This window comes from Microcaecilia unicolor, chromosome 9 (genome assembly GCF_901765095.1).
Source record: "Microcaecilia unicolor chromosome 9, aMicUni1.1, whole genome shotgun sequence".
Classification (NCBI taxonomy): Eukaryota; Metazoa; Chordata; class Amphibia; order Gymnophiona; family Siphonopidae; genus Microcaecilia; species Microcaecilia unicolor.
The window spans coordinates 57196468-57210773 of record NC_044039.1 but is presented as its reverse complement, the minus strand read 5'-3'; the positions used below and the strand labels follow the sequence as shown (position 1 = coordinate 57210773).

Here is a 14306-nt window from a genome sequence, read left to right as displayed (position 1 = left end):
AAACGTCACCTGTGGTCAACGAACAGCTTTGTCCATTCCGCTGAATTGTCGATGGACAAATTCCTTGACATGCCTCCAAAAACAACAAGAAAAATCGCGAGTGGCAGACGCTGGCATGGAACAACCGGTACAGAGGAGCGGGCCGCCCTTCTCGGAGGAGCAGCTCTCGCAGCTGACCGCAGCAGTAGCACAAGCTCTAGAGCCGCGTTTGGAGCGCATATCGACCCAGATAGATAACTTTGATGCAAAGTTGGCGGAAGCATCTCAGCGGGCCGGGGAGTTGGAACATCGGGTTTCAGAACTAGAAGATGAACGGTCCCCGATGCAACATCAACTCTACCAGCTCCAAACCACAGCGACATCGTTGTCCGACGAATTGGAAAACAGAGTCAGGCGCAGTAACTTGCGTCTGATAGGCCTACCGGAATTGATCAGCGATGCTGCGCTTCCAACAGTAGTGGAAAACTGGCTGAAGGCAGAGTTCGCCTTATCAGACCACGCAGGGGCCTTATGCCTGGAAAGAGTACATCGCATAGCGCGCTCAAGATGGCCGCCAGGCCCCACATGCTGTCATCTTGAAAGTCCATAATTATTTGCATAAACAGGAGATACTGAGGGGCTATCGCATGAAACGAGATGAAATGAAATATGACTGACACCTTATCAGAATATTTCAAGACTATTCTGCCCTGCTTCAGGAACAACGAAGAAAATTTACCCCGTTATGCCGTCAGATTCAAGAATTGCATGCAAAATTCATGTTAGTTTACCCGCGGTGCTGAAAATCCGTCATGAGGGCCACTGGAAGTCCTTTGAAACCGAAGCTGCAGCGAAGGACTACATCGCAGAGCTGGAACAGAATGCGGCAGATTTGACCGGGCAGCTGGAGGGGGAGTGACAAGATCGAACATTGAATCCTTTTTGCAGTAAAACAATTTAGTAAGATTTGGGGTTTAAAGGTTTTGTAAAACACGAGGGCGGGGAAGCCTCGAGCATAGAAGGGGCTCTTCACTTTTTGGTAGAAATTGATGTATAAGGGAGGGGATTTAGATCAGTTTAATGGGGGGGAAGTAGATAGTGGGGGGCATTGGGAAGGGGATCAGATAGGGATGGGGAGAGCGCAGGATGAACACACACATATTAGAGCACTTGGCAGGGAGGGGCACAAAAGGAACACGCACACGATAAATAAGTTCGGGGAAGACTCTGGGGAGAGGAGCGTGGCGGCCAATGTAGGTTTCCGGGGTGAGGCTGGGCGCCCTGGGAACATTGATCAACAGTTCACCTTGGGATTTACTCTCTTAAGGGTACAGCCCTGCATCAAATAAAGTGCGCTTGATCTCCTGGAATGTGGGTGGCATTTCCTTCCCAATTAAGCGAACTAAGATTTTGACAGCTTTAAAACGACATGGGGTGGGGATAGCCTGCCTACAGGAGACAAGACTTTCCCAGGAGGAACATAAGTTGAACATTCTTGGGTGAGGGAGATGTTTTGCTTGCCGGCCACTGGTCGGAAAGGAGGGGTAGCAATATTAATCCACAAATCGATCATGTGTCAGGCAAAACTAGAGTTCAAAGATGGAGAGGGGAAGTTGGTAGGGATACATCTCAATCTACAGGGGCGGGAGATGCTCTTAGTATCAGCTTACGGTCCTAACACAGCAGCGCCAACCTTCTATGCTCAATTACTTGCCCGATACCAGAAATACACATCACTTCCACTGATCTTAGCAGGAGACACGAACCAGGTGATGGATGTGGATCTAGATCGATCCAGACAACCCTCAGTGGGACCATCATATATTCCCTCAGTTCTAGATACATTCTGTCAGGAAATGGGACTGGTGGACCCATGGAGAATTTTACATGGGGAAGAGCGAGATTATACCCACACATCCAGGGCCCACCGGACTCAATCCAGAATAGATTATATTTTTACATCACAGATTCTGTTCCCCAGGATTGTAGAAGCTGTTATCGGTCCTGAAGAAATCTCAGATCACTCCTTAGTCTGGGTGGATCTAGCGCCAGCACCATTTTTTCAGCAGTCACCAAGGTGGAGGTTCCCTGCCTACCTGTTTCCCTCCAAAGACTTTATGTCTTTCTTACAAAAGAAATGGGAGGAGTTTGCTTCACATAACCAGGAGCATCTAGAGGACATAGCCCTGTTTTGGTCCACGGCAAAGGCCGTGCTCCGAGGCTTCATCACTTTCAAGCGAAACCGGCAGATTGCTCAAGGGGTGATAGATCTGGAGAAAAAGCTCAGAGCGGCGAGGAGAGCATACACAAGGGCTCCGACCCAGGCACATTACAGAACCCTTATGTCTACCAAGGTAGTACTCAATAGTTTACTACATGAAAGAGTGACGAGGTCCCTCCTACACAGGAAATATAAGTTACATAAATATGGAGACAAGGCGGGAGGGATGGTAGCTAGGCTCGTAAAAGGTGCAAAGAAGGCTCACTTCATCACAGCGCTCAGAAAGCCCACAGGGGGAATAACAAATTACCTCCATGAAATTGCACATACCTTCCACCAACATTTCACCACCTTGTATAGGGAAGAACGGGAGAACAAAGAAACACGTAAAGCTATACAGGAATATCTGAAATTGGTGGGCTTAACAAAATTACCCGCAGCCCACCTTGCTCCCCTTAATGCTCCAGTGACGGCCAAAGAGCTACAAAAAGCTATTGGAGCGCAGAAGCTTTATTCAGCGCCAGGGCCTGATGGCCTCTCTGGAGAATTTTATAAAATACGGCGCAGATTATAGGGGCCACTGACTGAATACCTTAATACGGTAGTGGAGGCCGGCTGTTTTCCACCACACGCCAACACTGCTCTAATAAGCCTGATTCCCAAAAAAGATAGAGACCCGTTGCAACCCAGCTCCTACAGACCCATTTCGTTGATAAATGTTGAAATTAAACTTTTATCCCGCATCTTGGCAAACAGATTAGCGCCCCTGATGCCACACATCATCAAAGAGGAGCAAGTGGGCTTTGTTCGGGGCCGCCAGTCGGTGCTGAACGTCCGTAAGTTGCTCCTAGCCATGTTGTCTAATCCACACCCTGAGGTTCATCGATTGGTGGTGAGCCTGGATGTGGAACGCGCATTCGATCAGGTGGAGTGGCCGTTTATGTTTGAAACCTTGAGAGATATGGGATTCAGTGGGTGGTTCCTCAAAGCCATAACGACCCTATAATACACATCCACAAGCCATGATACGAGTTAATGGAGTCAAAACAACAGGATTTGACATCAGCAAAGGTACACGACAGGGTTGCCCGTTATCCCCACTACTTTTTTTGCTGACACTGGAACCATTGTTAACGGAGATCTGTGCACAAGATAGCATAAAAGGGATTAGAGCTGGTGGGAGAGAGCTTAAGGTGTTAGCTTAAGCCAACGATGTGATGATGCTATTGAGTGACCCACAGACCTCATTGGGGTGCCTTCTCCACACGATAACAGAATATGGTAAGCTTTCGGGATATAAGCTCAATCAGTCAAAATCATTGGCACTGGCCTTAGATGAAACAATGAGACAAAAATGGACAGGCCACTTTCCCCTACAGTGGGCAAAGCAACAGATTCGATATCTAGGGGTAACTATCCCAACGGCCATGGAGACACTGTATGAAGTAAACGTGAGACCCTTATTGGCCACTACCAGCCGACTGTTGAGGCTGCGGGGTGCCTGCCCTCTTTCCCTCTCGAGCCGCATAGGTCTCTTTAACATCATGATAGCCCCTAAGTGACTATACACATTTCAGATGTTGCCATTATATCTGAGGGGGGAGGAGCGGGCACTCCATCACATAACACAACAATTGGGATGGGGTTGCTTAACATACCTCACAATAGCGTGCTCCATGCGACACATCAGGGATTGGCTGGTGGAGGCAGCTGATTTTATGGTGATAGACCTGGAGAGAGCTTTAGTTCCCAATATATACTTAGGATGGAGGTTGCATGCACCGGGAGGGGGGCTAGGAACAGGGAAGGGGCAGAACCTGTTAATTGCATCAGCGAGGGCAGCTTGGAAGTGGCTTTGCAAACGACACAGATTTGACTGGAAGGCTACCCCTTTTCTGCCGCTGTGTCATAACCCTGACTTTCCTGAAGGATCATCCTCAGCGGCGTTCCATTGCTGGAGGAAGCTTGGAATACAGTATGTTTTCCAGCTGGTGTCAGAGGAAGGCAAGACGAGGCCATTTGCAGATCTGCAAAGGGAATTTGGACTTGCTGAGACTGATCATTTTGCATATCTTCAGGTGCGCCATTATATCACAGCTCTGGGATGGGTCAACCTGAGTGAGGATGTTCAAGATATATTGAACACGGCACTGACACTGGGGGCCCAGAACTCGATACCTCTCAAATTTCATCATAGATTTTTACAAGACTCGACAGAGGACATAGACTTCATCACTAGGGCACAGCACTGGGCCAAAGATCTAATGGCAGAGGTAACAGGAGAGATCCTGTGCAGATTTCTGACTGACATACAAAGAACGTCCATATTTACTCGTTATTGGGAGATGCAGTATAAATTTGCTCTCAGACTGTACATTTCGCCGGTGCGAGCCTTCCAAGCGGGCTTTGGAGACTCAGATGCTTGCCCGTGGTGCAGCCGGGTATCAGCCACATTAGGACATATGTTTTGGTTTTGCCAACATGTAAACCAGTTCTGGACTCGAGTCCTTGGTGAGATACGGCAATACTGGGGCCGCACAATCCGGAGGCACCCACTGATGCTTTTTTGAGACTACAAATATGCAACACCAACCCCCCCAGGCTTCCGGGCATTTTTGCGGAGGGCCACCCTAATGGGGAAGAGAACCATATTGCTGTACTGGAGAGAAAACACTGCACCATCTGTGGGAGCGTGGAGAACACAAATGATTGAACTACTGAAGTTGGAAAGACGTGGAATCTCTATGTCCTCCAATGAGGGGGAGCAGCTACAGAAAACGTGGGCGAACTTCTGGAACACACTTCAACCCATGGCCAGGAGTAGAATTCTTAATTGAGTGGCCACTGGACATTGTCTCAACCTGTAGCTCGAGACACCTGTGCCTCTTGGGGGGGGGGGGGGGGAAGGGAGGGAGAGGAAGGAGGGAGGAGGGGTTGATAAGTGAGCACTCTTATGTTAGAAAATATGGTTGTCTGCTTTGTATTTTGCTGGTAGATCTATTGAACAATAAAAAGATTTAAACATAAATGGAGGAGATTTGCCATTTGGTGTGAAGTCAAGGCCCTAGATCTGTTTTCTGCCCTACACAGACGCTTCTTGAATATCTTCTATACCTTTCCGAGTCTGGCCTTAAGACCAACTCCGTAAGGGTTCACCTTGGTGCGATTGGGCTTGATAAGCCCCTTTCTGGACAGCCTCTAGTTTGCTTCATGAGAGGTTTGCTTTTTTCAAAGCACCCTGTCAAACCTCCACTTGTGTCATAGGACCACAACATTGTTCTCACACAGCAGATGAAAGCTGCTTTCAAGCCACTGGATTCATGTCATCTGAAGTACTTGATCTGGAAGGTCATTTTCTTGGTGGCTGTTACTTCAGCTAGTAAGGTTAGTGATCTTCAGGCCTTGGTGGTGGATGCACCTTATACTAGGTTTCATCACAACAGAGTAGTCTTCTGCACGCACCCCAAGTTCCCATCTAAAATTGTGTCGGAAGTCCATCTGAATCAGTCGACTGTCTTGCCAACATTCTTTTTTTTTACCTCATGCCCGCCCTAGCTAGAGCGCCTTTCACACCTTGGACTGCAAGTACTTAAACTTGGAGCGGACTAGGTCCCATAGTCCACCCAACTTTTTGTTTCTTTTGATCCCAGCGGGATGGGGGTCGCAGTCGGGGGAAATGCACAATCTAATTAGCTTGCAGATTTCATTTTTTTTTCCTTATGCCCAGGCTGGGCTGATCCTAACTAGTCATGTCAAGGCTCATAATGTCAGAGTCATGGCTGCGTCAGTAGCCCACTTGCAGTTGGCCTCCATTGAAGAAATTTGTAAGGCTGGAACATGGTCTTCAGTCCACACATTCACATCTCACTACTGCTTTGAGCAGGATACCCAACTTGACAGTCGGTTTGGACAGACAATACTGCAGACTGTGGTCTAGAATCCAACTCCACCTTCCTAAGTTCATTTTGTTCTGTTCCAGGCTGCACTCTCTGCTTGTATATAGTTTCAGGTTGATCTGTGTTTTGTTCTCACCATTGCAATGCCCAATTGACCATTGGTTATTGTTTTCGGTGAGGCTGGTTGCTAGGTATTCCCCATATGTGAGAATAATAGACCTTGTCCTCAGAGAAAGCAAAGATACTTACCTGTAGCAGGTATTCTCAAAGGACAGCAGTTCTTACATTCTCACAAACCCTCCCACGTCCCCTAGGAGTTGTCTCCTCTTTTTTTCATATGCTATAGTATTGGACTGGCGGTCCTGTGCTCTTGCATTGAGTGGGAAGGCACTTGTTCATGTGCAGTGGAGTGAGTCTGTAGCTCCACAAAGCTCTTTTCAGCTTGATATAACCTCCAAACTGGGCAGCACGGATCACATTACCCATGTATGAGAATATAAGGCCTGTTGTCGTCTGAGAATACCTGCTACAGGTAAGTATCTTCGCTTTTACTGTTTGAAATTTCCTGGTATACATCCGTTTGTTAATAGAATAGACATTTATAGAATCATTAATGTCTCATATTTACTCATGCCCATAAGGAAAATATGTGGAGTACAAACATTGTAGTCATGAGTTCTTCCCTTTTTCGGTTGATGGAATAAAGATGCTTTTTTAAAAAGTTTCACATTTTTCTTTGGCATAAAAATCTGCCAGTATGTTATTGAAGTCTATAAAGGTTTAGTTTAGATGCAAAGGTGTGGAAGTGAAACGTATCACAAGGCAATATCTTTTGTCTGGGTTTCCATGTAACAATGTGTTGACAGTTTGTTTAAAACATTATGTTGTTAAGATTGAAAACTAAATAAAGACTTCTTACAAAAAAAAAAATCTGCCAGTAAACTACTTGATGGCTTTCATTTTGGTCCCAGTATTCTCATATTTTTTTTCAAAAATATTTAGTCACCGTAAATGCATTGTTGATTTGATCCGTTTCATGATTTATCTCAGAAACTGCTACTGCTCTGCTGGATTCAGAAACACGGGACTCCAGCTTATCTCCAGTGGACACAGAAAGTGTGCGTCCAGTGGTTCAAGATTCTAAAGCTACATTCCAGACTTTCCAGAAATTGTACTTTGAGAAAAGAAGCAAAAGCCTCGATAGTCTTCCAGAATGATACCTCCCATAAGTTGAAGTCCCATTTAGATACTTCTTAAAGGTTTTCTTATCACTGCTGGAAAAGACGTGTGTGCCCATACAGGTTGAAAAGTTGAAGCAAAAAGGGTTTGTAGTAATCTTTGGGGGAATGCAATAAGCTGAATACCTGGGTGAAAGCACATGCCTTTCATAGTGGAGTTAAGCGATCAAGCCCTTGCTGGACAAAACTATGCAATTTGTATCTACTACAATAAAAGCATCAAATAATGGCAGCAAATGTGGTATTTCAAAAGACTGGAAAAATGTTGTACAAACTTCTTTGTGCATGGAAGCTTTAATAGTGTAGCTTTAAGTTCCATAAGTGAATCCCTTCCCCTAGTCTTTAAATTGCATCAGTATTTTAAACAAAAAATAAGATCTCAAGAGCTTGTAGATTAATTTCTTAATCGTCAGTGAGAAGTTCTTGGTGAGTGTCTCATTTTGCTTTAGGTGTTTGTCCAACACTTTTGGATTGTCTAAAGAAGCATCTGGGTTGCTGAAATGCCACTTAACAGTACAGACAAGACATGTATCCTTGTACATTAATGTGATTACATTCTGCATAATGAGAGCTTTGTTTTACTTTTCAAGAACTAAATGAAGCTGCTTTTTTTTTCAAATTGCTTACTAGTTTTGAACTAGCATTAAATTTCTGAGTAGGCTTTTTCACTTATTAAACTGCACGTCAGTGTTTTGTAGTTTTGTAATGTCTGTTACATAAGTTTTGTTGATAAAAGCTGCTGATTTTGAGGGGCATATCCTCATTTTTCTATAGTGCCAGGAACAGTGCTTGAGCCTCAGAGTTCATCTTGTTTCTAAAACATACATAAACCTGAAACTGTGAATACATCCTGTATGTTATGAGCTACATTAGCTGACTGAACTCGTTTGTTTACTGTTATTTCTAGATATGTTAATTTTTGTTGTTCATCATTTACAAACTATATTTGAATTTTTTTGTACTGAAAGTATATATTGTACATTTCAGAAAAGTTACTGACTTTTTTTCTATTGCATGCTTTATATTTAAAAGTAAATTAAAGTTGAAGGATCATGCTTAAATATGATGCCTTTCATACCTTAAATAAACTTTTATTTTAAATACTTTGTCTTTTGCTTTGCCCTTAAAAACTATACAACATAGTTTGATAGACTTTGAATCAGCAATTGTAAAGTGAATGACTGTTTTAATTACCAATGAGCTTTCATTTGTTAAAAATGCTGTGTGTCAAAGGGCATCATAAAAATGAGGGGATTTTTATACTTCTGAAAAATCTGAGTTCGTCTGTCCAAATAGTTCCTGTCCAGTGATTTCCTTTGATTCCCAATGCAGGAAAATTTGGATATGGCCTGTTATAAAGGTTTGACTCATTTAAAAGGTGAGCATCAGCATGTTAGAAAAAATGTTATTTTCTCTTAGGGCCCTGTTTACTAAGCACGCTGTAGGTACACTTAACGTTTTTAGCATGCGCTAACACTAGAGACACCCATAGGAATATGAGTGTCTCTAGCATGCGCGCACCATAGTAAAAAGGGCCCTAGGTATTTTGCTTACAGTGTGTTTTTTAACTGGCCTGCCTTTGTGTGTTAGGTTGCAAGTATGCTACTTAGATGGGTGCAAACATAATTATAATTAAACCCATGTTTGAACACTGGCAACAATTGCTGCTGTCATTTAAGATTCTATTTCATTGTTTGTGTCGGTTGTAAACGGCCTCTTTCTAGCAAGCGAGGTTAGTGCAGAAGGTCCTACACAAAGGAGATTTATTGCTTTGACTAGTGGGGGGGGGGGGGGGGATAGAAAGAGTAATATAATAAATCATCCTGGTGGTGGATATGGGGAGACTAAGCTCAAGTCTCGAACTAGTGGGAACTCCAAAGAGAACAAAAGGGACATGGGCCTAATACATATATTTAAAATCCTTTTTTTTTTTTTTTTTTTAATTTGGTGATCCCCATAAACAAAGAAGATATGAGACCATATTGCCTATCCAGTCTGCCCATCCATACCAACTATCAATCAATATTGTATTTTTCTCCCTTAGAGATCCTCTGTGCTTGTTCCATGCTTTCTTGAATTCACATACAGTCCACCACCACCTTCACAGAGAGGCTTGTTCCCATGCATCCACCAATCTTTTCATAAATATTTCCTTGGATTACACCCTTCCACCTTCATCCTGTGCCTCCTGGTTCCAGAGCTTCATTTGAATTGAAAGACTCCTGCCTCCTATGCATTTATGCCATGGAGGTAAATATCCTGTCTCCCCTCTTGCCTTTTCTTTCAAAGTGTGCATATTGAGATCTTTCTGTCTGCATAAGCTTTATGATGACCACTGAAGATACAGTCAATTTATTTTAAACAGTATTCTAAATGAGGGTTAACCAGTGACTTAGTCTCTCCTTTTTCTTGCTGACTATTCCTCTCCCTATGTTGCCAGGCATCCTTCTGGCTTTTGCTGTTGCCTTTTTTACTTCTTTTCTATCTTAAGATAATCAGATACAAATCACTCCCAAGTTCTGCTCTTCTTTCATGTACAAAAATACTTCACCCTATATTTATTGATTTATTAGAATTTATTTACCGCCTTTTTGAAGGAATTCACTCAAGGCGGTGTACAGTAAGAGTAGATCAAGCATGAGCAATAGACAATTACAGCAGTAAAAATATTCAAAAACAATACAAAGTATGGCATGGTATACTATTTACAATGTCAACACAATACGTAATAGAACATTATAAGTGATAGCGAAGGGTAAAACAAAGATGTAACATATAGAAGGGTTAGAAAGTAAGGTGATTGATTTAAAGAAAGTTGCACATGAGGTTAGAGAAATGGTTAAATGTTATCTCAGCTAGAGTAGGAGTGGTTAAACATGTCCTGCTGCAGTACTCCTTGTGTGAGTGAGACTAACGAGTTAGTTACTTCTTCCAGTAAAGGCCTGGTTGAAGAGACTGCTTCCTGAAGTAGAGATAGTCTTGTGTTAAGCGCAGCCTTTCAGGCAGTGCATTCCAGAGTGTGGGGGCTACTCCGGAGAAGGCTTGCTTGCGGGTATCACATCGTGTAATGTCTTTTGGAGAGGGTATGGTTAGTGAAAGTCCTTGGGAGGGCCTTAGGGCCATTTCCTTTCAAGGCCTTGAAGATCAGGCATAGAGGTTTTTTTGTTTTTTTTTAATCTTAAGTTTCCATATCATCAAGCTGATCAATCCATAGACTGGTGGGTTGTGTCCATCTACCAGCAGGTGGAGATAGAGAGCAAACTTTTGCCTCCCTATATGTGGTCATGTGCTGCCGGAAACTCCCCAGTATGTTCTCTATCTCAGCAGGTGGTGGTCACACACAGCAGCAGCTCTGGCTAGGCCTCCAAGCCTAATCCTTAGGTTTTGTTGAGGCCTGGGGTTGAGGGCTCTTTTGAGCAAGTGCAAACCTGGTGGTGCCAGGTCCCTCCTTTTCTCCCCCCTCCCGCTGGCTCCGTTAAAAAAAAAAAATTTTAAACGTCCTTAAAGGCGTTTATTTCGACGTTTATTTAAACGTTCATTGCAGCTACTCACTGGGACACCAGTTCGTTACAGCTCGGAGCGGCAAGCAGGTAATTTTACCTTTTTATAGCGGGCAGGGGGTTCCCCGATTCTTCTCCTCGTGGCATATGGCGTCGGAGGGCGAGGGCGCAAAGGGTCGCTCCCCGGATCGCTTGAGCGCTTCTAGAGGGGATGTGGGGGTCTTACAGCCTGATTCGCCCTTGTTGGGTGACAGTTTCGTGACCGATGAATGTCCCGGTCCTTCCTCCGGCGTGGCGGTTTTTCCCGCCATAAACGCCCATCCCCCGCTCCTCGCCTCCGCCATCTTGGCCGGCCACGCGGCTCGGACGGCTTCTTCTTGGGCCGCCCTTGAGGTTGGAGACATTAATGCCATGAACGCCCTTAATTTGGGCGACGGCACAAAAGCGGCTAAAGTTAAGCGCCGTTCTTCCCGCGCGGCTCCTTCGTGGAGTGTCGCGCCGGACGCCATTTTGGATGCGCAGCATGTCTCTCCCCCGCTCTTGCGAGCGCCGGTTGAGAGTGCGTCTAGGGCTGTTGCCCAGGCTGCGGAAGTGCACAGTCTGGGGGGTTTCTCCCCCGAGTTTGTTTTGCTGCTGCATCAGGCTTTCCTCATGCAAAACGCTGCCCCTGCTCCCTCTTCTGGTAAAGAGGTTGAGGTTCCCAGAGGTAAACGCCCTCGGGTTGATTTCCAGGCCTTGGAGGACTTTGTCTCCTCCGATGTAGATGAGGGCAGCGTGTCTGAGGTCTCCCAACGGTCCTTTGCGGATTCCTTGGAGGAGACGGATCCCCGCTCGGATGGAGCGGATGACCCCTCTGCAGCGCGGCTTTTTAGCCCAGAGGATTTGCCCAACCTGTTGTTACAGGCCATGGACACTTTGAAGATTTCCTCTCCGGAGGACGTCTCTCCCTCAGCCCCTGTTGGCTCTGCCATTATGCTGGGGACGAAGCGCCCGCCTAGAACCTTCCACGTGCATGAGGCCATGCACACCTTAATTTCGGCTCAATGGGACGTCCCGGAAGCGAGCCTTAAAGTGGCTAGGGCTATGTCCCGCCTCTATCCTTTGGCTGTGAGTGAACGTGAGGCCTATCTGTGGCCTACCGTGGATTCTTTAATCACTGCGGTGACTAAGAAAACGGCGTTGCCGGTGGAAGGTGGCACGGCCCTAAAGGACGCCCAAGATAGAAGATTGGAGGCGGCCTTAATGTCGTCCTTTGAGGCAGCTGCTTTAAGTTTGCAGGCCTCAGTTTGCGGCTCCTATGTGGCCAGGGCGTGCCTGACTATGGTGCAGCGGGCTTCCCCCTCGGATCATTCCTTGAGGGCTGATTGGCCGGCCCTGGAATCGGGCTTAGCCTATTTGGCAGACTTGCTGTATGATGTCTTGAGAGCCTCAGCTAAAGGCATGGCTCAGACAGTCTCTGCGCGGCGGTGGCTTTGGCTGAAACATTGGTCTGCTGACCACGCCTCTAAATCCCGCCTGGCTAGATTGCCTTTTAAAGGCAAGCTGCTCTTTGGGGTCGAGCTGGACAAAATCGTGACCGATCTCGGCACGTCTAAGGGCAAGAAATTACCAGAGGTCAGGGCTCGGGCTAGTACTCGTCCCGGTACCTCCAGAGGACGGTTGCAGGAAGCCCGTCGGTACCGCCCGGGCAAGTCGGGTTCCTTTGCCCCCTCTTCCTTCAAGAGGAATTTCTCCCCCAAGCAGCATTCCTTTCGCAGAGACCGCCGTCCCGGAGGTGCTCCCTCCGGTCCTCCCCCAGGGTCTCGTACCCAATGACGGGGCCTTGGTCCACGCCCCAGTGCAGATTGGAGGACGGCTGTCCTCGTTTCTGGGCGAGTGGACCACAATAACTTCAGACGCGTGGGTGCTGGAAGTCATCAGAGACGGCTACAAGCTAGAGTTCTGCCGACCCTTAAGAGACGGGTTCGTACTCTCTCCCTGCAAGTCTCCGGTCAAAGCTGTGGCAGTGCAGCAGACCTTGGACAATCTGATCCGCCTGGGCGCGGTCGTTCCGGTGCCAGAAAGTCAGCTTGGCAAGGGACGTTACTCCATTTACTTTGTGGTACCAAAGAAAGGAGGTTCTGTCCGGCCTATCCTCGACCTAAAAGGGGTCAATCGGGCCTTGAAAGTGCGGCACTTTCGCATGGAGACTCTCCGCTCTGTTATAGCGGCAGTGAAGGCAGGAGAGTTCTTGGCCTCCTTGGACATCAAGGAAGCGTACCTGCATATTCCCATCTGGCCTCCTCATCAACGCTTTCTGCGTTTTGCAGTTCTGGGACGACACTTCCAGTTCAGAGCCCTCCCATTCGGGTTGGCTACTGCTCCGCGGACCTTTTCCAAAGTAATGGTGGTCATCGCGGCCTTCCTACGAAAGGAAGGGGTACAAGTCCATCCTTATCTGGACGACTGGTTGATCCGAGCCCCCTCTTATGCAGAGTGCGGCAAAGCTGTGGACCGGGTAGTTGCTCTTTTGAGCTCCCTGGGGTGGATCATCAACTGGGAGAAGAGCCAGCTGCGCCCGACTCAGTCCCTGGAGTACCTGGGAGTTCGATTCGACACCCAAGTGGGCAGAGTGTTCCTGCCAGACAATCGGATTGTCAAACTTCAGGCTCAGGTGGACCAGTTCCTAGTAGCCTCTCCTCTTTGGGCTTGGGACTATGTGCAGCTGTTGGGCTCTATGACGGCCACGATGGAAGTAGTGCCCTGGGCCAGGGCTCATATGAGACCACTTCAACACTCTTTGCTACAGCGCTGGACTCCGATGTCGGAGGATTATGCTGTGCGCCTTCCCTTGGACCCAGCGGTGCGCAAGGCGCTGAGCTGGTGGATGCAGACAGACAAGTTGTCTGCGGGAATGCCTCTGGTGACCCCAGAGTGGATTGTCGTCACGACGGACGCCTCTTTGTTGGGCTGGGGAGCCCACTGCTTGGGAAGGACAGCGCAGGGGCTCTGGTCTCCTGCAGAGGCAAGTGGTCTATCAACCTCCTGGAACTCAGAGCCATTCGGTTGGCGCTTTTGGAGTTCATCCCGGTACTGGTGTTGAAGCCTGTACGGGTCCTGTCGGACAATGCCACGGCTGTGGCCTATGTCAACCGCCAGGGAGGTACCAAGAGCGCCCCTCTAGCCAAGGAGGCTATGAGTCTTTGCCAGTGGGCGGAAGCGAACCTGGAGCAGCTTTCAGCGGCCCACATTGCCGGAGTCATGAATGTCAAGGCGGACTTTCTCAGTCGCCATACCTTGGAGCCCGGAGAATGGCAACTATCTGCTCAGGCGTTCTTGGACATCACGAAGCGCTGGGGCCAGCCGAGCCTAGATCTGATGGCGTCATCGGCCAATTGCCAAGTGCCGCGCTTTTTTCAGCAGAGGACGGGACCCTCGATCCCTGGGAGTAGATGCTCTTCTCCAACAGTGGCCGACACAAGAGCTCCTCTAT

At 47.1% G+C, this 14306-nt stretch overlaps 1 protein-coding gene across 4 annotated transcripts in view; it reads left to right on the top strand.

Annotated features, from left to right (window-relative positions):
• RESF1 (retroelement silencing factor 1) overlaps positions 1 to 8435 on the top strand; it is a 130758-nt gene extending 122323 nt beyond the window's left edge. For all 4 annotated transcript variants that reach the window (XM_030215490.1, XM_030215491.1, XM_030215494.1 and 1 more), the window contains one exon: positions 7147 to 8435. In XM_030215490.1, coding sequence (XP_030071350.1) covers positions 7147 to 7313 — 167 coding nt within the window. In that variant the 3' untranslated portion in view covers positions 7314 to 8435. The remainder of the gene's footprint in view (positions 1 to 7146) is intronic.
• Positions 8436 to 14306: the final 5871 nt, after the last annotated feature.